The following is a 26,715-nucleotide window of genomic DNA, read 5'->3' as shown; positions in this document are numbered from 1 at the left end:
ATTGACAGCAGAAATTTGAAAGATTAGATAGGAACTTCAGTGAGCCATGAGTTTATGTTAATGAGAGAAGAACAACTCAGAAAGAGAGGTAGAGAGTGCTTGCATACCTCAAATAATGTAATCAGTGCCACTAAACGGTGTGTGTAAAAGCTTGAATTAGTGTGTGTTGTGCTGTGTATATTTTCAACAACAACAAAATAAATAAAATTTAGAAGAAATAAAAAGTAGCATATGATGTGAAAAGAAGAAAGCATACCAAGAAAACTTATGTACCAAAGTAATTGTAAACACTCTGTTGAAAAACATAAAGAAGAAAATGGAAAAGACTATTTAAAACTATGTCACTCTTAATATAAATGTCACTGTTGCTCTCTTTATTCCAAAGCATTTCAAAAGTTGTATTCATTAAATGATTCATAAAACCAAAGCAAGCAGTCATGTGACTCCTTTATAAATCTATTGTTGTTGGGAAGTGCTGCTAAGTCAGAACTGATTCATAGCGACCCTGTATAGGGTTTCCAAGGAGTGACTGGTGAGTTTGAACCGTCGACCTTGCAATTCAAACAACCTTAATCTAAGACTAGTGTAGCACTGTAGGATCAGCACTGGATTGTGAACCACAAAGTAAGCGGTTCAAATTCACCAGCTGTGCCTCGGAAACCCTATACAAGGTTGCTATGAGTCGGAATTGACTCAATGGCACTTAACAACAACAACATTCAATTTCTGAGCGTTTGAAGTTCAACCAGCAGGGAAGGGGAAAATGTATATTTGTGGAACTTGGCTTTTTTTTTTTTTTAATGCTACCAAAATAGAAGGAAAAAAACTAGAGTGGTAGCAGTGTGTTGATCCAGACTTAAAAACTGAAGAGAAATATAGAAGTGTGAAAATAAAGAGGAAGCTGGAAAGAGTCTGTTTTAAACAGGTCAGGTACACAGGCAGGTTAAAGGACTTCCTGCCACGGAAAAACTGACCCATTTTTTTCAGAGGGATATGTCTTATCAATTTTCTCTGTCCTTCTTTCCTCTTCATTTTAGCTTGATCTTATTATTTCCATGTACAATGTTAAATTAGTGATATAAAAATCTATCATTAGTGACAAATCAATTTTTCTTTCTCTTTCCACCCGCTATCCTCTACCCCCTCCTCACACACACCCCCACCCCCCAATCTAAGTCTCGAAGACAAGTCTGGACCAATTTCTCCATCCTGCCTCTGGCAGCAGACTGTAGCATTTCAGATCCTCCACCAAGTCCCAGCTGCTTCAAAGGAAAAACCCTACTTTCTTCAGTTAAGATCATAAGAAATATAGGGGGAGGGGGTCAGCTCTGTTTGGACATAATTACACTTCATCAAAAGAAGCTTTCTTCATCTTCCATGCGTGAAAAGTCTGCAAGCAGTTAAGTCTGTCTTTTTTTTTTTTTTTAAATATAAAAATTGCTATTTGGGAAACCAGCCAAAACTCAGAAAGCCAATATAGTAAAACAGTGCACACCCTTTGTTTCTCTTTGAAGTTTCTTAAATAAATATGTTGAGGGTTTACAAAGTACACTATCACTTTGCCATAGTTTCTACTCAAATTGATCAGAGAAAATGGATGCAGCATCTATATAATACAAAGCAAGGTAAATGAAAACACTAGCTAGAATCTGTAGAGTATAACACCCAATCCCCTAAATACTGACATTCATTACTCTAGTCAAAAATAATCAGAAGAAGCTACGTGGAATTCAGAGCAACAGATAAATCATTATGTTCAGATTTTCTTTTTATTCTTACAATAAAGGGAAGAAAACTTCATTGTACTGTACCCCACCATCAATGGCTGAGAAAAAAAAGAATGAACACACACACACACATATTTAAAACCTAATTAGTGAATAGTAAGATAGATGTGTGTGTGTATTTTCTTATAATGAAAGTAAAGTGAACTTGATTCAGAGATAATTTTACCAGAGACTCTGGCCTCATGTTATTTCAAACTACCTTTCAGTAGCAGTATCTCATTAGCATGCATCATTTTTTTTTTTTTTAAGTTAAAAAGTACAACTTCTTGGCCCTGTTCCTAGAAAGTAAACTAAAACTACTCATCGGAAACAGCCTTGCTTGAATTTCCCTTATCAGGTTTTTACAATGGTAATAATTTGACATCTGATCCAAACTAAGAGCAATTATTGGACCAGTTTTAAAAACTAGTGCTTCTCATTTCCTGATTCAAACCTGGGTTGTAGTGATTCCATAGGGCTTTAAGACTGTATGCCACAGTAGTCTTATTGTCTCTTCTTAGAGAACTACTTAAAATGAAAATAATAGATTCAATAAATAAATTAATATAATACTTCTAGTAGGTGCATGACTATTAAAAGTAAATAAAAACTGTACGATAAGTAAATAAAAACTGAAATGTTGATTTCCTTAGAGACTTTATAAAAAGCCCCATGGATGAAGCAGCTGTGAAAACCCTAAAAGGAAATATTTTCTATTTTATGATCCTTTTAAGGATTCCTAAATACATGAATATGAATTCAAATGGTGGAAACCTTAAATTGTGTGGAAACACTTAAAAGTCCTATCAGTCATCTGTCCAGGCAACTGATGTAGTCATTCTAATATAACATATCATTCATTTATGCAAACAAAAAAACCTCTATAAAAACAATGACATTTTAATAGATTCTTATGAAAATAAACTAAATCATAGAGGTAACATCTGTGGTAAGTGAATAACATTATGCTAGCTGTTTTTACAATAACTTAGAACAAATTGATACTATCAGGAAACTGATCCAATGCATTTGTATTTCTTTCCCCTTTGCCACTCAATTTACCATTGTTCCACTATATATAATTCAGAACTGCTCTGCTTCTCTACCTCAGATGAGGGGCTTCAAAAGGTTCATGGAAAAATGGATTTAAAAGATAATGGAATTTTCCCATGAACTTTTTGAAGCCCTCTCACATGCTCACATCCAGTGAAATTTGGAATTAGCTCTCCTGAAAATCCTGTTGGAATGGTCAGTATTATAAAATAAATGAAAAAAGGCTTTAATACTCATAGACATGCTCAACTTTCATCTGAACATATTTAAATAAATAAAAACTCCAGTCATTCTACTCAGTAAAAGAAGGTGCTGGCTTTGTATGTAAAACTAATGTACAGTGCCCTCAGAGAATCCTAATGTGTTTATTCATCAATATTAAAACTCAGAGACCTACCTCGTCCACTTCGTCCCACAAATCTCAGATCGTTGAACCTTGCTACTTGGTTTTTCATGACAGCAGAGGCATTTCGAAGCTCAGCAGAATAATTTTCATCGTTACCCGCCATGACAGTAACCACAGTCCCATCTGGCACTTCTCCGAGGGCTACCACCTACATAAGACAGGAAACACAGCAGCAATGATGGCACATCAGAGACTCTTAAAAACTTAGACTATAGTCTCAAAATAAATGACGTGTCTTATCAGGACTTAGTGCTTCAGTCCAGTAATGGCAGACTGAAATGAAGCATCTGCTTACGGGTTAAGATGTCACTTCAAACAGACCAATGTTTCAGAGTCCACCCATTTCAAAGGCAAGCAAAAGTTCCCTTCTTTTGTTGTTGGATTCTTCACAGAATACATGTACATTTTTATTGCATTCCCATGTTCAGTTGTCCATAGGAATTAGGCTTCAGAAGGAAAGCTGTCAATTGCACCGTTCATATTAAGGCATCATTTGTCTGCAGTCTGGAGAGCCCCAAGATATAGTCTCATTCAGATCACAGGATGAAGACTAGAAATAGAAAGTCTGGTAAACTCAATGGGAGAAGACTTGTAGGGGAACTTTGCAGTTTCTAACAACATGGAGTCCCAGACACAGGATAGAATCCAGAACTATGTTCTAGCTCCTTACTCTGAGCTAGATATTCAGCTATAATCACATTACAAAGATTTACTGACTGCCCATCCTGCAGTGGAACCAGTGGGATGTCCAACACCATTAGGAAGGTAATTATACATGTAAATATATGACTGAAAATGATCAATGAGTGATATAGACAAAAAGTATATGCCTTTAATCACATTTCTATCTGTCTCATGTACCATCTTAAAATTACACCTTTGCTTCTTTACTCATCAACAATTAGTCTGAAGGAGATTAATTTAGTCAAGTAAAAATCCAGATTAATTAGCCTATGAGGATAATAACCATTTTTCACTATTCCAAGGTTAGGGATCACAGTTGTAAATTGAATCAGCTAACTTGTAAATGTGTGTTCTGATCAACAAGGAGTGTAGTAAGGGAATGTTAGTGAATATCCTTCACGATCATACAGAAAGCATACTGTTCTTAGTCCATTATCAAGATCCTTGGTAACAACCCTTTTTCAACTCATTTCCTGATCATGTATTTAGATTATTTCCATCTCTTTCTTAGTCAACTTCCAGACGCCCTCACAATAGCTAAACACTGGCTCTAGCTATAGTAACCCACTACTCTGTGACCATCACATTTCTGTGTATTTGAATGTATTTCTGGCTAGTGCTGCCCCCTTCTCTGACAAGACCTCTATAAAGCAAACCTAAGCATTTAGTCCCATGCGCCCAATGAATTTTGTACATTCTCATTAAAACAAACTGTGATTTAAAAAAACAAAAAAACAGACAAAATAACTAAACTTCAAGGAGCCCTGGTGGTATCATGGTGAAGCACTCAGGTGCTAACTGAAAGGTCTACGGTTAGAATCCACCAGAAGGCCCCTGGGAGGAAAGACCTGGAGATTTGCTCCCATACTAGGAAGCCCTAGTGGGGAGTTTTACTGTCATATCCGGTCACCGTGAATCAGAATCACTTCAATGGCTCACAAAAACACTATACTTAAGGGCAGAAATTCTCTCATCTGTAAACCCTATTTAACACCCCTCTACTACAGCCTCTGTTCTAGCCAGGAGTACAAGCAAGCAAAAAACTCATCAATATATATATATTATTTTTTTTTTTTTCACCCTTACTTTTCTCTTAAGCCATTTCTGAGTTTCATTCCTTCCTCTAGAACTTTGTTATTCAATCCAGTATCATAAAGCGTTCCTTAAATTAATCTAGTACCCACTTTCCACAGTATGCTCATTTTAATATACATATATGAGGGGCTCCAAAAAGTTTACGGAAAAATAGAATTGAAAGTTAATGCAATTTTTCCACATTTTGAAGCCCCCATTCACTAATGAGCTACATATTCCTCTTAATATACTAACCCATACATATTCCTCTTAATATACTAACCCAAGACTGAGGGACTCCCTCTTAGGAGTTCACGTTAGATTAGATTAGATTAGATTAGATTAGGAAATCCAAGAGTGAAGTGCCTTCATTTGTCTTTGTCACTCTATCTCCAGCTTCCAAAACAGGGCCTACCCACAGTGCTTGATTTTTAATAAATAAATAAATAAATAAATAAAAGCATGCCACTTCCCACAGCTAGCACTCTGGGACTACCAGTTAAGATGCTCAGAGAGATAGATAACTAGTTATAGTTGCATAAGCATCCCTCACTAGCAGTGATGTTTCAAACTGCTTTTCTGATTAACTTTTCCCATTAGAGAAGGAACGCCAACTAGTCTTTAACTGGAGTCCTGGTGTTGCACTGTTGGATAAGCATTGGGTTGCTAACCACAAGGTCAGTGTATCAAACCCACCGGCTGCTCCTTGAAAACAAGATCGCTATAATTTGAAACTGATTCCACAGCACTTAACAATGACAATGGCATCCTTCACCAGGATATAATTATTCTATTCTATCTGAGAAGGCTCCCAGATCAAGGGCAAACCCTTGAGAACAAAACTTACTCCTAAGCGTCCCATAACTTAGCATTCTTGAACTCGTGTCTCAAATGGGCATGGAATATAATCCTAATAAGAAGCCCTGTGGTTCCTGGAGATGGAGTTACTTGTGTGATATCTTAGTAGATATGTAATAAAGATGGACGAAAAATGGGTGTTTTAAATTTTAGTGCGTTTACTCCCTTCTAAACAGTGCATGAGTCCTGATGTGGTATTGTAGGTTAGTGAGCCAGACTACAATGCCAATTGCAAGGTCGGCGGTTCAACTTCACCAACTGCTCCACGGAAACCCTACACAGGGTCGCTATGGGTGTGAACCATCTCAAGGGCACTTAACAACAACAAACAGTGCATATTTTCTTCTGTCTTCATTCATATGCTTATTGGTTACATACAGTGGTTAAGTCCTCAGTTGGTTAACTAAAAGGTCACTGGGTGGAACCCACCAGCCACTCAAGAGAAAGATGTGGTGGTTTGTTTCCATAAAGATTCACATGGAATATGGAGTATGATGGAGTAGTTCTTCTCTGTCTTACAGGGTCCCTATGAGCTGGAATTCAACTCAACAGCAGTAGGTTAGGGGTACATCTAATGCAGGCAATGTGCTTTTCAGTACAGTATTTCAACTTTACAATGCCAAAAATGTGAACATTTGGAAATGCTGAAATAACTAACTACGTTTGCCAGTATTCCTCTGAATCTTTGACATTTTGTACACTCAGCATATTGTGTTTTAACACCTGCTGTGTGGCTTTCTATGTCAAACGAAATATGCAACCAATAAGCATATGAATGAAAACAGAAGAAACTTTGCACTGTTTTGAAGGGAATAAAAGCACTAAAAATTAAAAGGCCCATTCTACCCACCCACCCACCCACCCATCTTTATTACATATCTGTTAAAATCTCACATAAGTAACTTCATCTTCAGGAACTACAGTTTTACATTAGAAATAATTTTTATAAAGAAAAAGTCCAAACTATTTAAAAGACACTATATAAATAAAAGGAATCCTGGTGTAGCGCTGTAAGATAAAGCACTGGACCGCAAGGTCAATTTGAAACACAAGGTTCAGCAGTTCAAACTCACCAGCCCCTCTTTGGAAACCCTATATAGGGTTGCTATGAGTTAGAACTGACTCAACTACACTAACAGCATATAAATAAAGAGTTTAAAGACATACTTTTGGTAGGAGCATGGTGTTTGTTCAGCTCAAAGTGTGATATGTGTTAAACATAGACTTTTACTTATGAGCATCCATAAAGGTTTCAATTTAATATGTAATACTTCACTTCATGTCCTGAGATGTTCTTGGGGGTGTTGAGAGATATAGGCTGGCTGCTAGGTTTCACTCTAGTCTGGCTAGATTTCAGAAAATAAATAAAGAAAGAAAGAAATCTATCCCATTATAAAAGTTTTCAAGAGCTCTGGGACATTATTATTTTACTGCATATTTTTAACATAATGGACTTTTTTTAGTGAGAAGAAAAGGAAAATTGGTTCAATATGGGAAAATATGAAAGAAAAGATTCCCTAAGAGTAAAATACATAAATTCATTTTACTTTGCTTAAGCAGTATAATAATGACCATATTAAACATTGGTATGTTTTACGTATTACATTTAATAACAAAACAAATAGATAATCACAAATTGTATGGATCTTCTATGAGGCTTAGAACGTGGCCTGGAGGCAGGGGTGGGAGGGTTGGTAGCTAACTAACACCATGTCATGAGAGTCTTTCCTGTCATGGCTGAACTCGATTTTAATGGCTAGGTACATTGTGGTTTTTTTCTAGTATTCAGACCAGACTGCCCAATGTTTTTCTGAGGAAAATAAAAAAGAAGTGGGTTGGGGGGTATTGTCAAATGACTTTATAAAGTCAAATGACTTTATATCAATATAAAGTGTAATAATATGTTTGAGGGGTTTTTATGTTTTTGTTTTTTTTTGAAAGAAGTAAATCTTTTTTTGTAGTGAAAAAGAAAAATAAAAAAGTGCTAAAAATTTCCCCTTAGAGAGTCTCATCTGGGTTTATCTAAAAGTAAACCAAAAGAATCAAGAATTGTTTTATACATTTCATCTGTACCAAGCCCAAGCAATGGAAAAACATTTTATGGGGTAGTCAAAAAATTGTTTAACTAGTTAGGAGTAAGCATGGTTCAAATATGCGTCTATATTATTCAATACAAAAGTACTGTTTCGCATAAAATAATCTGTAATGAAACCTTAACAATTAAATTTGTGTTTTTAAAATATAAAATGCACAAATTAAAGACTGGTCGTGGGAAAGAGGGTAGTAATTTCCTCTCCTGACACCTCAGAATAGAAAAAGAAGTTCTTTTTCTTCAGTATACCTCACTGTAACTAGCATTTGGGTCACATGAAATATAGTTTGTACAAAATAAACTATGAGGACATTTAACTTTGGAAACACTACTGAAATTTTGTATGAGACCCCTTATGACTGTAACTGTGAATTACTCTAAACGAGAAACAATGGAGAATTAGCTCAGACCCTTAAAACTGTTTTGTGGTCTCAAAGTATGAAAGCTAAAATTGCCTGTGGCGTTTCCATGGACACAACTCTAGTCTTAACTAATCAATTACTCTTGCAGGCCAATGTCATTTGGCACATTGTACTTATAGTACAATTGAAACACAATTAATTTTCAAGATATAATCTGAACAAATCTTTCTTTGTATTAAAAAGTAAGGTGAGACAGTAATTGTAAAACACAAACATTTTACTCTATTATAATAATTTTGAAATAACTTTAAATTGATAAGCTGTAATAATAAATTCCAACAAATGTTATAGCTAAGTTTTAGAATTCAACCCCAAATTTAAGGAAATCCAATAGAATTACAGAAAAAATTAATTCAATATAATGTATCATTCTATAGTTTCTTTAAAAATGTAAAAGAAATTTTAATGGTTATTTATTTCAATTAGGAAAGGTCATTTAGATTATCTCACAATCTAGAATTTTGTCTAGAGTTTTGAAAGGATACAAACACCAATGACGACAAAAAAAATAATGAAAGTTATGTACTGTAGTTATTTTCAAATATGTTTTCTAAATATTTTTAAAATATTTATTCGCCATCTAAATTTATGTGTTCAGATAACCTTACTCAATCTTCCCATTTTTAATTTATAATAATTTTATTGCATTTAAAGGCAGAACACAAAAACTTGTCTTTATACAACTCAAAATCCATTCAATGTGCTTAAATTTGCATAAAAATTCATATTATGTTCAATTTGAAAATACCATTCAAACCCATTGCTGTCAAGTCTATAGGACAGAACAGAACTGCCTCATAAGTTTCCAAAGCTGGAAATCTTTAAGGAAGCAGAATGCCATACCTTTCTCCCTTGGAGCAGCTGGTGGGTTCAAACCCACCTTTCAGGAAGAGCTTAACCACTGTACCACCAAATCTCCTCAGAAAGTTTTTCATATACATATATATATATATATATATATATATATATATATATAATGCTGGTGCACATATATAGTCCAGTGTTCTTTGACTTAATTCAGCACAATAAGTTTGCACTGCTTTTAGTTTTAAAGCATACATCTGGACTTGAAATTTCTCATAGTGTTTCAGCTACAGCTATTTCAAGCAACCGAGTTATAAACCCTGGACACTAGGCTTCACAGTGGAAATGCTGACAGACTCCTAACTATAAGGGCACTATTGGATGAATTATCTAAGACAGAAGGGTATGGGGTCCTCTAATAGTATATCTTAACTATTTTAAGCTTTCAGTGAAATGCACCTGAAAGAAATGCTAAAAATATCTATTTCCATTTCCTTGACACCTGGGGGAGCTGAATATTTCAAAACTGCAGAAGACCTTTGTTAAAAATACAATGCTAATACACAACTTTGCATCTCTCAAAAGTATACCAGTTTTGTGGGGTTTTTTGCATTTTTACATCAGTATAATGCAAGTAAAATCAGTATAAATGAAATAAGTATTTTTGTACAATCCCAAAACAAGAACTAAACAAATACTGATATATTAATAGCTTGTCGATATCATTTTGAAGCACTATCTTAAAGTAATATATCAAAACACACCATCTAATGAATCTATTTCTGAACTCGATAGCTCCCAGCTGTGTCACAGACATAAAATATGAGTTCAGTAAATAGCTATTGTACTGAATTTAATGGCAGACTTCTCAATATTTAAGGTCTGTATGCTGGGTTTTTATGTGTTTTAGAATATATTTACCTGTCTGCTATCTACTCAACAGCACTAAAATTTATCTTATCAGTAGCTCTAAATACGGTAGCCAAATTATTGTCACCACTTTTAAAACTGAGACTTTTTTATATCATGTCTTTATTACAGATGTATTTGATTATGTTGTTAAGAGTCTAGTAAGTCTACTGCTCTCAGGCTAGTATATGGAAAGTAAGGTAAAGAGAGGTTGTTTTTCAACATTCAAATGTAAATGTCAAAATCTGGATGACCCAAATATCTATACAACTTTTTTTCAGCAGAAAGATAAACGCTTATAATGAATGGATCCCAGTTTTTAGCCACTACTTAACTTCCTTTAAACACAGGTGTAGAGACAAGGGAGGTACAAGTTTTAAGTTAATTCAGTTAATATGAATTTAAATGTTCTATTTAATCTGGCTACTTGTCCTCTATGGTTTTATTTAGGTGTAAAAGTAAAATAATAAAAATGTACTTTGTGTAATTCACAGTAAGTATGGCTAATGGTAAATAAATCAATCTATCTTCAAAATAATTTTAACAAGCTGATAATGAGAAAACTTGAAGAAAATTACCAAAATACTTGAGAACTTCTATCCTATGCATCCCCCTCCAAATAATATCCTTTCCAGCCAAAATATTCTTGCTCATTATCAATTCAGAATCATAGGTGTAAGAGAATTGTTGAAGACAGTTATGCCTTAAGCATATTTAGCAAGAAAAAAATGCTACATAGAGAAACAAGTATCTAAATGGTATTTTAAAAATCCTATGTAACCTGATTTGTGGCATTGTATAGACAAAATATCATTATTTGTATTCTTTTGTTTTCGTTCAGATAGGTTTTGTTTTGTTTGGGGGAAAACAAATTTTCATCTTTTAAGTAAGGCTAATTTAGAAATGTCTTGACGCTTAGACAATGAACATTGTAAAAGATACCTCTTATACTTTCTTTAAACTTATTCTGAGCTTTTAATATTTCAAGGAAGAAAGCATCAACCTACAAAATGGTTGGTTTATAAATATAAAAAGAGAAATGTGACGGTTAAAAAAAAAAAAGCACTTCTTGAGCCAACTGCAAAATGAAACTTGCCCCAGAATGCAACATCCCCTTTCCATAACAATTCACTCTGATTTCTGTGCTGATATAACAGCTAGGGAGATAACCAGCTCTAATTGACCTGGCCTCCTCTTTCTTTCCACCCCACCCACTCACAGAATCTGGATGGGTGCGTAGGGTGGGGGTGGGGGATGTGTGATCAACAACGGAGTACTGCCAGTGGTCCGTGGGAGTTTGGCCCTAGGGTCCACAATGGAGGAACTGGCAAAATACCTTTTTATGCCTTCCCCGAGGCCCTGCTTACCCAGTTCTCCACAGACCCGAGAGCCCAGGGGACCCACACCCATCTCCTTAACTTCCTAAGGCCGCTACATGAGTCTTTTTTTTTTTTTTTTTAGTACTCTTTTCCCTCGATCTAATCACCCTCTCCATCCCTGGCGTCTAGTCCTGCGAGTGTAGACAACCCAGTAACCAATTTCCCCGTCAACCCACTGCGCGCCTAGCCACGGGGGGCTCCGCGTCTCCCCCTGGCGATAGCTGCCCAGGGAAATCTGGACCGAATTATGGAGATTCTTCAAGCTACTGCGAAGGCGGCGTACCCTACAACCTGCCGAGTTGTTGCCAGCGACTCCACGACTGACACCCGACCTCAAACTAACGGGCTGGAGTGACTGTGGAGGCCGAGGGGCGCGCGGCGGCAGCTCGCAGGCCCTAAGGGTCACACCCTCCGCGCCCACACCACCGCCTGGAGACACCAACTATCTTTGGATAGTAGAAGGAGGAGCAAGATGACCTTTAGAATTTAAGTACTTAAATAGTAATAATAAAGCAAATCTACAAAATGTCACCTCAGTTTTCAAGTCGGGCGAACAGAAGATGTTTCCCAGGCTTTCCTAAACCCTCCCAGGCGGGGCAAGGCGGAGAACTGGACTCCGGCGGGAAGAGGCGGCCCGAGCCCCCGCCCCCTCCCCTAGCCCGCGCCTCCCTGCCCTCGAGGGTCCAGCGCCGGGGACCCGGTGCTCCCCACCTCGGGGCGCGCGGCGGCCCCGCCTTCCTCGCCGGTAACGGGATCTGGCGCGGTGCAGCAAATTGAGCAAATGCCCGGGTCTTACAATCTCTCCGCGCTCCCCTGGTTCCCTGCTTTACCCGGGACCCTCGAGAGCACTAATAGCAGGACCCGAGCGCCGCCGCCGGAAACCCGCGCCCCATCCCGGACGGTTACTCTCGACGCAGACCCCCGCGAATCTGGACCCCGAGCCTGGGAGGGACCGGGGCCGCTGCGGCTTAAGGGGGCCAGAAGCGGTGCAGGGATCAGCGGAGGAATGGAGGAATGGGACGTAGGTGGGACAGCACCAGACCCGGGATGAAGCAGCGCGCTCAGCCCGCAGTGCGAGGTCGGCCGGGCTGTCCGGAAACGGGTGCGGGAGAGTGGAGGAAGAGTGCGGGATCCTGGTCCCTGAGGAAAGGGGCGGGGTGGGACAAGTCGGGGTGATGGCGCAGAGTGAGCACCTGAGGGGCACAGGGGAGTGGGTTAGAGCTGAAGCGGGGAGGCTTATGGGGTGATGTTCAGGTAAAGGTAACTTTCGGTCCCCAAGAGCTAAAGGTCTGGGTGGCTGTGGACACAGGTGGGAGAGGGAAGCAGGATCTGCTGAGGGTGAATGCGCTTCCAGCCTGCCGGGGAAACCGGACAGATAGGGTCAGCCGGGGTGCCTCGGGTCAGTGTTGCCAAAACAAAAGGCTTTGTAGGTCCTTCAGGCCCCGGCCCAACAAGCAGGTCCCGCGGCAAAGGGTCAGGGGCGGGGGTCAGCCGCAGCTTACCTTAAAGGCCACGGGCAGCGTCTTGTTGCAGCGCCAGTGGGACGGCAGCACAGAGCACAGGAAGTTGGGGCTGTCGGTGCGAACAAGCTCAGCTGGGTGGTCGGCGATAATCTCTACCATGGTGCGGTTGTCGTGCGGCGGCCGCAACCGGGGCACCGCCGCCGCCGCAGCCGCAGCCGCAGCCGCTGCCGCCGCCGCCGCCGCCGTCTCCTGCTGCTGCTGCTGTTGTTGTTGTTGTTGCTGTTGCTGCTGTTGCGCAGCCACCACCGGGCTCACGTCGCTCATCTTGCCGGGCTGCAGGCTGCTGGAGGGGGGGCTGAAGCGCCGGCTGGTGCTCGGATCTACGGGAATACGCATCACAACAGCCACAAGTTAGCGAAGTGGCCGGGGGAGGGGGAGGAGGGTGGAAATGAGGGGCGAGGAGGAGGAAATTGGGGGGGTGGAGGCGAGACGGGGGGAAAGGGGCTGGAGGTGATGGGGCTAAGGAGGTGAGAGATCAAGTTCGATGGAGCAGACTGCCGGGCGGAGTTTGATGGGCCAGCGGTGGCGATGAGGAGCAGTCGGGTTGGCGGATAGGGTGACCCGGGAGGCGCAGATATTTGCCGGAGCCTTTGAAACTCCCGGGGTGGCAGCTGCGATCCGGCGCGGGGGTGCGTTTGGCCCGGGAAGGCTGGGGGCTTGAGTTTGCCGCGAGGAGTGAAGTCCCCTGGGGCTCTGTCTCTTGGGTGCGCTGGCGCCCCCTCCCAGTTCGAATTCGGCAGCAGAGTGGCGTGGGTTCAGCAGTGCAGCCCCGGAGCCCGCATAGCCGCGCGCTGTCCTCTGCCGCCGCGCCGCGCGCAGCTGCCCAGCTGCAGGCGTCCGCGCCACCGCCCGCTAGCGCTAGCGCCGCCGCCGCCGCCTCCGCCTCCTTTGCCGCTGCCACCACTCGCCCGGCGTAGGCTGCTCGCTCAGATTCCTCCGGCGGCTGTTGCCAGCCGGTTCGCCGACTCAGCTCCTTCCTCTCGCTTCTACTCTTCTCCCTCTCACCACCACCTCCTCGCATCCACTCCCTCCTGCTATTTGCAAGGCTCCCCGGTCCCTAGCGCTTCAAGGTGTCTGTCCGGAGGTAAGTCGCGGGCAGCGGATCTCGGGACAGCGGATCTTGAGTCTGCGAATTACAGCAGCTGCCGCCGCCCGCCGGCCGCAAGAAGGAGCCCCCGGGACGCTGAGTGCAGTTTCCGAAGCCGACAGGCGGCCTCAGTCTAGAGGGGAATGCGCCTGGTTGTGTCCTTTTGCCCTCACTTCCAAGACAAGGGTCCCCTCTCGGCCCGATGAGACGGAAGCTGAGACGCCAGAGAGCCGCAGGCTGATCTGACTGTCGTTATTTTTCGCTGTAACTTCAGGAGAGGAGGAAGGGAAATTCTTGAGCTGACTTCTCAGCACTCTTTACCCTCCCCATAGCACCCCACCCCCACCTCTGCCGGAGCGGCTGGGAGGGGGGTTGGGGGGGAGAGAAACCTTACAGAGTTTGGGTTTTTGTTTTTTGAGTTGTTTTGTTTGTCATAAAGGGTACAAAAAATAGGGGAGCACTTGTCAAATCGTTTTTAGAAACTCACGTGGGTGAGTGGACACTTTTTCTTCTTCTATAGTTACACATGCCATTGCTAGAGAAAAAGGATGAGTTTTTTAAAGGACTGGGGAAATGTCAGCTTGGTATTAAAATAAGTTTCAAAAATCTTTACCGGAGTAAAACCCAGCAGTTTTCCATTAATTTCTATCCTTTACGAAGTCTATTCTGCATCCAAAGGTAGTGTCTTCACTTTCTTCCTCACCGCTCCCGGGAGGGGAAAAAATGTAAATAAAAAAATTCAGAATGCTTCAATGGCTGTTTATTTATGTATTTATTTCCCAATGTGGGTTCAAAAAGCGACTTTGGATCCCCAAAAAAGTTGTGGTCTAGAGGATGAAGGAGCGCGAAAAAAAAAAGGGCAGTTTTTACCTAAAATGTGGTTTTTGAAGGCTGGGATTTCTAATGATTAGGTTTTTGTGGTTTATATAGACACGACTCTGGCGAGGGCGATCATTACGCTGATGAGAGTCAGAAGCACGTGGGTGTCTCCGATCAGCCTCAAACTCAGCCTTCAAAACAAATAAAACAATGTGTGTCGCCCGCAGAAGCCGGGAAATCCGCTGGAGGCTACTGTACTCCCAAGAAGGGGGCTCAGGGCCTTTCCCCTTCTGCGGTGGTTTTACTACGTTCCATGCTTTTTGTTAAACTGGTTTAAACCTTCCAAAGCTTGAAATTGCTAATAGTGTATCTGACACAATAAGTAATTTTATAAAATAAATGAAAAATTATAATGGAGTGTTATACAAGAAAGATGGCTGGGTCATCATTCACCAGCCCCATCTTATTTAAAGCAATTTACATACTCATTAATAGGTGATTTTATTGCCCTGCACTAACGCCTTCATTGCCCTGCTAGCAACCTGCCACGACCCTCCCAGTCGGTTTTTAAAGCTTCGCTACCACTCGCTGAACCCACACTTGGGTCTGCGCCTTTGAAGGGGCCTAGAAGGACTTCCAGGGAGTAGGGGACGCGGAAGAGGTTTGTCTGGTGCCTGTCGGGACTTCAAATAAAACATGAACTTGAAGGACTGTGTTTGCGTTCTGTGGAAACCAGGTTTGCCCATAGGGAGTGATGCTCCGAAAACGGGGGCTTCCAGAAGGCTGGAGGGACTGGGATTAGTGTACCCTACCTCGAAGGAAAGGATGGAGCTCTGGGGATGCTGCCCTGTTCTTCCTGTTTGGGGCATTATTTTTACCTTTCCTAGTCTCCATTCCTCCACGTCTCCCTCGTCTGTCTTTCCTTTTTCCACTTCTCTCTACGTTCCCAATTCTCCCCGAAATTCCCCCCAAAGAGCCTCTTTGCATCGCCACTCCCACCTTTTCGCCTCCACTAGGTCGCCGGCCTTGGCCACCCTCAGTGACGCGGAGAAGAGATTCTTCACCACCCACCGTGATATCTCTTCCCCAACACCCTCTTCTCCTGGCAAATTCGTCACCCTGCCCGGGAGCCGCCGGTGTGCGAGACCCAGTTCATCCTCACGAATTTGAACGCGCAGCGAGTAGCTGAGCCATCTGGCGCGCGTGCGATTTTTAATTATTTTTTTTGGTCACAGGGGAGAGCTCTAACCCCGGGCACGGTCGGGAGCGCACTCGGATCTAGCTTCCTCAGCTGCAGGCGGCCGACAAGGCACGGGAAGCCAGGCATCCTCATTTTAAAAAACAAAAACAAAACCTTTCCTTTTGCCCTGCCACTTAGACACACATCCACACACAGGATACCCAACACACACACACACGGATTTTTGTTTTATTTTACCTTTCGAGGGGACAGCGGTTTTTTTGGGGGGCGGGGGAGCCACATTATGCCACTGTTTCTCACGCTGGTAGCGTTCTGTTTTGCTTTGTCTTGTTTTTTTTTAAATCGTGGGTTCTGCAGAGGTGGGGAGGAATTATAGGAAGCATTTCTGCTTTTACATACATTCTGTAACAAACACTGTGGCCTCCTCTGGGGTTGTCCTTGACCTCCCAAGGAAGTCCACAAAACAGGGAGCTCCCAGGAAATTTGAAGATATTGAGTATGCTAATAATACATAATTCAAATAAGGGTAACCTGAAAGACTTTTTTTTTTTTTTTTTTAAATAAAAACCTATTAGGCATTTTGGTCATCTTGGTAATGATTTTTGCCCTCCTTTTCGCCGTGGCGTCTTTACCCTTTCTTTGTCTCACTTATACTGCAGCGAGAGTATTGGGATAGATTGCAAAATATGCTGGCCTCAGTGGATGGTTGCATTGACTGGGAGTTTTCAGGGCAACTTAATCAATGGTGAGATTATTTATTTTAATTAATCGCATCCGGTAATTCAATTTTATAGCCTTCCTCGGCATCCTTCCTCCATTTCACATTTCAGTAGAACTAATATAAGCAGCTCTTGGATGTTACTCTTCTTGGATCCCTTAAAATATCCTACAGTTATTTATAATGTGGAAATGAAATTTTCCACTGAATACCCTAACAAAGTTTCAGGTATCTGGCAAGGCAGATTTTCAGACTCCTTTCAAAAAATATTCTCTTGCTGAACATTCACACTTTCTACTGGAACTGTCTGAGCCTGGAACCAATGATGTCTTGGCTCAAAAGTATTACATTTAAAGGAAGGAAAAAATTTTACAGACCCTAAACCAAACCTCTCCTGGTGATTGTAGGCACAGAGGAAAAAGCCATGACATTTTAGCATAGTGATTATGAATTGGTCTGCGAACCCCAAGGTCAGCAGTTCGAAACTACCAGCTGTTCCACTGGAGAAAGATGAGGCTTTCTGCTCCCGTAAAGATTTACAGCTTCAGAAACCCTGTCCAGGGTCGCTATGAGTTGGAACCGACTCCATGGCACATAACAACAACAAACCGAACCACTCCTGGTGATTGTAGACACAGAGGAAAAAGCCATGACATTTTATCTATATATATTTTATGTGGGGAGTCCAGTGGCTCCATAGGATAAGCATTGGACTATAAACCACAAAGTTGGCGGTTTAAGCCCACTAGCCACTCCTCAGGAGAAGAATGAGACTTTCTGCTCCTGCAAAGATTTATAGCCTCAGAAACCCTAAACTGGGTCACTATGAGTTGGAACCAACTCAATGGTACTTAGTAACAACATTTTATGCAAGTTTTCATGATCTCACTCTTGGGCTTAGATTCTTCTACCTCAAAATGCTCAAATTATCTAACAGATTTTTCCTCACAAGCACTCATCTTTTCAGTTGTTATGTCATAAAAAGTACATTTTTTCTGAAAAAAAATGACTAATCTGAAAGATACGCTCTCAATTTCCCTTTATATGCAAGGTGCTCTGATAGTGGTTACAAGTCAGGCTGCTTAACTCAAGGTCAGCAGTTCCAAACGACCAGTGGTTCTGTGGGAGAAAGAGGAGGCTTTATGCTCCGTTAAGATTTACAGCCTCAGCAACCTATGCAGGGTCACTATGAGTCAGAACCAACTCCACGGCACACTACCACCATCACCACCGTGTCCTTTAGTAACAACACCTGGCAATTCTGACTCTCTAGACAAGGGTGAGATTAAGAGTAAGCCATTTACCTTCACAAAGAGCCAAATCTACAAACTGGGAATAAAACTAACCAATGCTATCACTACACATTGTTTTATATATACTTCTTTGATGCTGGAAAGTGAAAAAGTCACTGTAAAATTTAAAAATATCTTTCAAAGGACCAGCTAACTCAGCAGCACAACATTGCAGATGTACAATAAAAAATTACGGTTATGTCGATGATGCCTAAAGTTTGGGATGTTTTAACTCTTAGCAAAACCATCTTTCCAGGGTTTTCCTTTGGGTTGTGATTAAGTGAATTTGACTGCTAACCACAAGATCAGTAGTTCAAACCCACCAGCCACTGCTAGGAAACCCATAGGGTTGCTGTGAGTCAAAACTGACTCCATGGCAGTTGATATAACAGCTCAGCACCTGAAAAAGCAACATTGCAACTAGACCAGAGCTTATCAAACTATACTCCATGGTCCAAATCTGTGCTGACACTTGTTTTGGTACATACCACAAGCTAAGAATGGTTTTCACATTTTTAAATAGTTGAAAATATTTCAGAACACACACAAAAAATGTGAAATTCAGATTTCAGTGTCCATAAGTGAAGCTTTATCATATTACATCTATGTTCATTTGTGTGATTGCCTTTGTGCTAAAACAGCAGACTTGTGTCGTTGTGACAAAAACTGTATGCCCCACAAAGTTTAAAATATTCACTATCTGCTTCTTTGCAAAAAAATTTGCTGATTCCCGTCTGAAACTAAAGTGAAAGTGTTGCAAGAGCATAGCCAAATAGTAGAGGAGAAATTAGTTGCCCCCCTAAAAATTGTGCCCCCCTAAAAATATGTGGCAGCGGCAATGGGCTCAAGTGTAACAATTGTGTGGATGGTGCAGGACTGGGTAGTGCTTCATTCTGTGCATAGCTTAACTGTGAGTTGGAACTGACTCAAGGACACCTAACAACAACAAAAATATGCATTGTAAATCCTAATCTTTTTGCCTGTGATTATAATCCCATTTGGTAATGAGTTGATCACTGTGTTTATGAGGCAGGATTTGTGTAGGGTGTGTCTTGAGTCCATCAGTTACAAAATATAAGAGGTGCAATTTAAGCAAACAGACATGGGGAAGATAAAGACCGAGAAACATGAAGATCTTCATGTAACCAGGAAACAAAACTAGAGACCAGGGCCTTCCCCCAGATCCCACAGAGAGAGAAAGTGTTCTCCTAGATCCAGTGCCTTCAATTCAAACTTGTAGTCTCCTACAAATTGTAAGAAAATATATTTCTGTTTGTTAAAGCCCTCTACAGTCCTTCCACTTCTGAACACACCTGATTTTGTCTGTTAGTTTAAGACACATTGTTGTGGTATTTTCTGTGATAGTAGCCCTAGATAACCAAATTGTTGTTGTTGTTGTTAAGTGCCGTCGAGTCGGTTCCGACCCATAGCGACCCTGTACAGGGTTTCTGAGGGTGTAAATCCTTATGGGAGTAGAAAGCCTCATCTTTCTCCCGCGGAGCTGCTGGTAGTTTCGAACCGCTGACCTTTAGGTTCGCAGCCCGATTCGTAACCACTATGCTACCAGAGCCAAATTAGGAGTGGATATTAAAGAGAACTCCTGGTGTGGCACTGTAGGATCAGCCCTGGACTATGTACGAACCACAAGGTCATCAATTCAAACCCACCTGCAGCTCTTCAGAAACCCCATATGGGGTCACTATGAGTCGGAACCAACTCAACGGCACTTAACAACCTTAAAGAGGATGCTGGTGGAGTGTGTATGAGGTCCAGGTTATTTCTTTAAAAGTGGAAAAAAACGCATCATTTAACTTACTGATTCCTATATATCAACCAACAAGACTAATATTTTTTTCCTCCTTAATGATTTGTATGTACAAAATTAAAGAGAAAAGAATAAGTCATTAATACTTTTCATGGGCTCCTTAAGAACAATTGCCTTACACATCTCTATATACCAGCATCGTCCACTGCCCTTCCAACATAGTGGGAGAACATTAGCTGTATAGATGAAAGAATCAAGAAACTTTGATGTGATTGGAATATGAGAAAACATGTAGTAAGACTGTTTCACAAATGATTATATATATATATATATATACACACACACACAATCTTCACAAATCCCATAAACATTTTTAGGAGTCCTTGAGTGGTGCAAACACACAAGTACTCAGCTACTAACTTGAAGTCTGGTAGTCCCAGTCCATTCACAGATGCCTTGGAGGAAAGCCCTGATGACCTATTTCCCCAAACTCAGCCATTAAACTTCCTATGGAACACGGTTCTACTCAGTTTTCCACTACACACACAGGGTTGCCATGAGTTGGAATTTACTTGATGGCAACTGGTTGGTTAAACACTCTTTTAAGGCAGCGTAATGACTTCAATGATCCTAAAGCTTCCTGATCTATTTTTTCATTTTAGTTTCTATACAGTTAAATTTTGTCTGATTTGTTTTAAGCTTAGTAATTTCCCCCCATTGTCAGTGGAACTATCATAATTTGCATGGCTGTAACTAGAGATGAAATGTTTGCAGTGCAGGGCTTAGCATCATAAACCTTCTCTTGTTCTAGTTAGCTTCCCATGGGCCATTTTCAGCACTTATAAAGGAATACAGTATTGTAATAAAAAGGCTGACACTCACCATGCTACCTTTCAGAACCACATTTATGAAGCACCTGTCTAATTGCTCTTCCCAAATAGTATGGACTAAAGAGGTATATACTTTTGTCTGCCTAAAATATCAAATTACTAAAATGACACTCCAGTTATCTGAAGAAACTGGTGCAATTTCTTAAAGGTTTCCATTTATTGCCCAGAAGTAGGAGATATAAAACTAATTTTCTGAAATCAGATACTATGAAATTGGTAGTTGTACTATGGTGGCAGAAGTAACTTTTGAAATGCAATTGTTGTTACGTGCCATCAAGTTGGATTCAACTCATAGTGATTCCATATAGGATTTTTGAGGAGCAGCTGGTGGGTTTGAACAACCAACCTTGTGGTTAGCAGTCCAGCCTTATCCTACAGTGCCACCCAGGACCCCGTGAAATGCAGTAGAATGTTATATATAAAAGTTTATAGAGGTCTGTGATAAACATCTTGTTGTTGTTGTTAGGTGCCATCAAGTCAGTACCAACCCATAGCGACCTTATGCACAACAAAACAAAACACTGTCCGATCCTGGGCCAACCTCACTACCATTGCCACGCTTGAGTCCATCAATGCTGCCACTTGGCCAATCCATCTCGTTAGAGGTCTTCCTCTTTTTCTCTGACCCTCCACCTTACCAAACATGATATCCTTCTCCAGTGACTGGTCCCTCCTGACAATATGTCTAAGTATGAGAGACAAAGTTTGGCCATCTTGACCTCCAAGGCGCACTCTAGCTGCACTTCTTCCAAAATGGATCTATTAGTTCTTTTGGCAGTCCATGGCACTTTCAATATTCTCTTCCAACACCATAACTCAAAAGCATCAATTCTTCTATGGTCTTATTCACTGTCCAGCTTTCACATGCATATGAGGTTATTGAAAATATCATGGCTTGGCTCAGGCACACCTTAGTCCTCAAGCTGACATCTTTGCTCTTCAACACTTTCAAAAGGTCTAGTGCAGCAGATTTGCCTAATGCAATACATCATTTGATTTCTTGACTGCTGCTTCCATGAGTGTTGATAGTTGATACAAGAAGAATAAAGTCATTGACAACTTTCAATCTTTTCTCTGTTTATAAGAATGTTGTTTATTGTCCAATGGTGAGGATTTTTGTTTTCTTTACATTGAGATGTAATCCATACCAAAGGCTATGCTCTTTGATCTTCATCAGTAAATGTTTTAAGTCCTCTTCACTTTCAGCAAACAAGGTTGTATCATCTGCATATCGCAGGTTGTTAATGAGTCTTCCTCCAATCCTGATGCCACGTTTTTCTTCAGATAACCCAGCTTCTCAGATTATTTGCTCCGTATACAGGTTGAATAAGTATGGTGAAAGAGTACAACCTTGTCACACACCTTTTTTAATTTTAAGCTATTCAGTGTTCCCATGTTCTGTTCGAACAACTGCTTTTTGGTCCAGGTACAGATTCCTCATGAGCACAATTCAGTGTTCCAGAATACTTATACTTTGCAATGTTGTCCATAGCTTCATGATCCACACAATTGAAAGCCTTTGCATAGTCAATAAAGCACAGGTCAACATCTTTCTGATATTCGCTGCTTTCAGCCAAGATCCATCAGACATCAGCAATGATATCCCTTGTTCCATGGCCAGTTCTAAGTCCGGCTTGAACCTCTGGAAATTCTCTGTCAATGTATGATTGTAGTCGTTTCTGTATTATCTTTAGCAAAACTTTACTCGCATGAGATATCAAAGAGATTGTCTGATGATTTGTGCATTCCGTTAGATCACCTCTCTTTGGAATGGGCACAAATATGGATCTCTTCCAATCAGTCGGCCAGATAGTTGTCTTCCAAATTTCTTGACAGAGATGAGTGAGTGCCTCCTGTGCTGCCTCACTTTCTTGAAAGATTTCAATTTTTATTCCATCAATTCCTGGTGCCTTGTTCTTTGCCAATTCCTTCAATGCACTTTGGACTTCCTCCTTCAGTATCATTGGCTCATGATCATATGCTACCTCTTGAAATGGTTGAACATTAACCATTTTCTTTTAGTACAGTGACTCTGTGTATTCCCTCCATCTTCTCTTGATGCTTTCTGCATCATTCAATAATTTGCCCAGAGAATCTTTCAATAACAAAAATTGAGACTTGAAATTTTCTTCAGTTCCCCCAGCTTGAGAAATGTTGAACATGTTCTTCCTTTTTGGTTTTCTGATTCCAGATCTTTGCACATTTTGTTGTAATATTTAGCTTTATATCCTCAAGCTGATCTTTGAAATTTTCTGTTCAGCTCTTGGACCTCTTCATTTCTTCCATTTGCTTTAGCATCTCTACACTGGAAAGCAAGTTTCAGTGTCTCTTCTGACATCCATTTTGACCTTTTCCTTCTTAAAGACATTTTGCTTTCTTCATGTATGAGGTTCTTGATGTCATCCCACAACTCTTCCGGTCTTCGGTCTTTAGTGTTTAATGTATCAAATCTGTTCTTCAGATGATCTCTAAATTCAGGTGGGATATATTGGCTCTCGTGGACTTGTTTTCATTTTCTTCAGCTTCAGTTTGAATTTGCTTATGAGTAATTGATGGTCTGTTCCACAGTCTGTCCCTGGCCTTGTTTTCACTGATGATATGGAGCTTTTCCATTGTCTCTTTCTTCCCTTCCCTTAGAACACCCTAAAATTAAATGTTTCTTGTAGTAATTTAATCATTTTTTACTGATCAAGGAGGCAAGGAAGGTGTTATTCCATTCCCATTGTCCACAGTTCCAAAGTCTTAATTTACACTTTGGCACAGTGCCCTGAATCTTTTGTCCCCTTCTTACATCTTGCAGATGAAAAATATAAATCATAATACTCTCATTTCATCTACTAAAAATATCTGCATTTCCACAGTGTGAGAAATTTTATTTACAAACTAGATAGGTGTGAGAAATGGAATAACAAGAATCCAACTTGGTTTTATTAACTACAGTCCTGAGATGCCAGTTCTAATTGACCATCCTAAGTATTTTGCTCTATTGGATTTCATACTCACAAACTCTTTCACCAATGTTTTACCTTCCCCAGGTTTACCTAAACTAGACTTTCTCCTTGCCCTCTAGCCATGATCAAGTTCTATAATCAATGATTCTTTCGGCATCTCTGACTTTAAATGAGACTGTCCTGAATTTTCTTTTTGTTGAATAGGATCTTTTCTTTAATCACATTCCTATCAGATACTGTGTTTTTCTTCCAGATCATCTTTCTTATTATATGCACCAGTTATCAGTTTGCAGCTTCTCATTCCAAATTCCCCCTTTTTATCTGCTCTGGGAAATAGATCTGTTGCTGTTGTTGTTGTTAAGGGCCAGTAAGTTAATTCCAATTCATAGTAACCCTGTTTCCAAGGCTATAAATCTTTGCAGGACCAGAAAACCTCATCTTCCTTATGCAGAGTGACTGGTGGGCTTGAACCACCTACCTTGTGGTTCGCAGTTCAGTGCTTATCCTGTGAAGCCACTACATTCCCAGAAATGGATCCGGGACCCTTAAATATTTTTATTTACCAGTTGGCATTCAATTTACTTGGCGCTGTGTAAAGGAGACATTTCAGGAGGAAAGGTCTTTGTTTCTTGGTTTGCTCACACTCTCTCGGCAGACTCCTGGACCACCACATATGCAACAGTGCCAGCATTCGGCTCCTGAGCTACACAGTGGTCAGCAACACCCAGCAGTCAGCAATTTCCCACAGCATACTCCTCCCTTGGGCAATTTTATAGCACAGTGCATCTAGTGAGACACTAGAACCCTAGAGGGCATATTTCCAGCAAGATCCACCAATGCAATTTCTCTGTCATCTAATGAGTCAAGGCTATGCCCTCCCCAACAAAGTTAAAGCTTAGCCCTTGGAAGGCCAGAGTAGGTGGAGCTTTTACTTAATACTCTATTTCAGTTCTAGGCATAGCAGCTGCTCTTATTCCTAATTCTCAAGAACTGTATTTACTTCTTCCTAGGACTCATGGTGTGGAACTGTAGGATAAGCACTGGACTGCTAACCATAAGGTAATTAGTTCAAATCCACCAGCTGGTCCTCAGAAATAAAGGTGATTACATTACCACTGATCTCAAATTAAAATAAAAAAGCTAAGAACATTTTCAGTAAGATTAGAGAAAGACAAGGGTGCCTGCTATCATCACTCCTTTTAAACATTGTTTTGGGAGTCCTAGCCAAAGCAATTAAGCAAGAAAAAGAAATAAAATCATTCAAACTATAAAGAAAAAAATAAAATTATTTGCAGCTGACATATCTTGTATGTAGAAAGTTCAAAGAATCGACAGGAAATTATTAGAACTAATAAATGAATTCAGCAAAGTAGGATACAAAATCAACACACAAAAATTGGTTGTGTTCCTATAAACCAGCAATGAACAGGCTGAAAAAGAAATTAAGAAAGCAATTCCATTGACAACAATACCTAAAATAAAATACCATGGAATAAATTTAACTACTAAAATGAAATACATATCTACTGAAAGCTATAAAACATTTTTGAAAGAAATAAAAGATATAAACAAATGGAAAAACACACTGTATTTATGGATTAGAAGACAATATTGTTAAGATGAAGTCTACACTACTCAAAGTGATCTACTGGTTCAGTGCAATCACTATCAAAATTAAAAGAGCCTCTTTCTGTAGAAAATTAAAAACTGCTACTCAAATTTATATGGAATTCCAAGGTGCCCTGAAGAGTCAAAACAGTCTTGAAAAGAACAATGTAGGAAGATGTGCACTTCCCAATGTCAAGACACACTGAAAAACTACAGTAATCAAAACACATTCATCATCAAAAAGAACATTTCAAGGTCTGTTCTGAAGTACAAAGCTGTCCGTGAAAAGATAATATCCATATGCCTATGAAGATGATCAGTTAAGACCAATGTTATTCAAGTTTACCCACCAACCACTAAAGCCAGTGATGATGAAGTTGAAGAATTCTACCAACTTCTTCAGTCTGAAATGGATCAAACATGCAATCAAGATGTATTGATAATTACTGGCAATTGGAACACAAAGATTGGAAACAAAGAGAAAAGATCAGGAGTTGGAAAACATGGCCTTGGTAGAAATTATGCTGGAGATCGCACATAATAGAATTTTTCAAGACCAATGATTCTTTATTGCAAATGCTTTTTTTAGATAATATAAAATATTACTATACACATGGACCTCATCAGGTAGCACACACAGAAATCAAATTGACTGTATCTGTGGAAAAAGATGTTGAAAAGCTCCATATCATCAGCCAAAACAAGGCCAGGGGCAGACTGTGGAACAGACAATCAACTGCTCATATGCAAGTTCAAGTTGAAGCTGAAGAAAATTAAAACAAGTCAGTCCATGAAAGCCAAAATATTTCCTTGAACATATCCCACTTGAATTTAGAGATCATCTCAAGAATAGATTTGATGCATTAGACACCAATGAACAAAGACCAGAGAATTGTGGGATGACATCAAGAATATCATACAAGAAGAAAGCAAAAGGTCATTAAGGAAACAAGAAATAAGAAAAAGACCAAATGGATGTCAGAAGAGACTCTGAAACTTGCTCTCCAGCATAGAGATGCTAAAGCAAATGGAAGAAATGAGGAGGTTAAAGAGCTGAACAAAAATTTTCAAAGGGCAGCTTGAGAAGACAAAGTCAAATACTATAGTAAAATGTGCAAAGGACCTAGAGTTAGAAAACTAAAAGGGAAGAAAGAACACACTCAGCATTTCTCAAGCTGAAGGAACTGAAAAAAAATTCAAGCCTCAACTTGCAATATTGAAGGAATCCACAGGCAAAATATTGAATAATGTAGAAAGCATCAAAAGAAGATGTTGTTGTTGTTAAGTGCCATGGTGTCAGTTCCGACTCACAGTGACCCTGTACAGGGTTTCCGAGGCTGTAAATCTTTACAGGAGCAGAAAGCCTCATTTTTCTCCTGTGGAACAGCTAGTAATTTCAAACTGCTGACCTTGC

General features: G+C 40.4%; 1 protein-coding gene across 1 annotated transcript in view; it reads right to left on the bottom strand.

Annotated features, from left to right (window-relative positions):
• Window positions 1–26,715, bottom strand: part of RUNX2 (runt-related transcription factor 2) — a 278,570-nt gene that overhangs the window by 143,487 nt on the left and 108,368 nt on the right. The window contains 2 exon segments of the mRNA XM_006860524.1: window positions 3,217–3,373; window positions 12,950–13,290. Coding sequence (XP_006860586.1) covers window positions 3,217–3,373; window positions 12,950–13,290 — 498 coding nt within the window.

The sequence above is a fragment of the Chrysochloris asiatica genome, unplaced genomic scaffold, assembly GCF_000296735.1.
Source record: "Chrysochloris asiatica unplaced genomic scaffold, ChrAsi1.0 scaffold00038, whole genome shotgun sequence".
Lineage (NCBI taxonomy): Eukaryota > Metazoa > Chordata > Mammalia > Afrosoricida > Chrysochloridae > Chrysochloris > Chrysochloris asiatica.
This window is presented reverse-complemented; position numbering and strand designations above follow the sequence as displayed.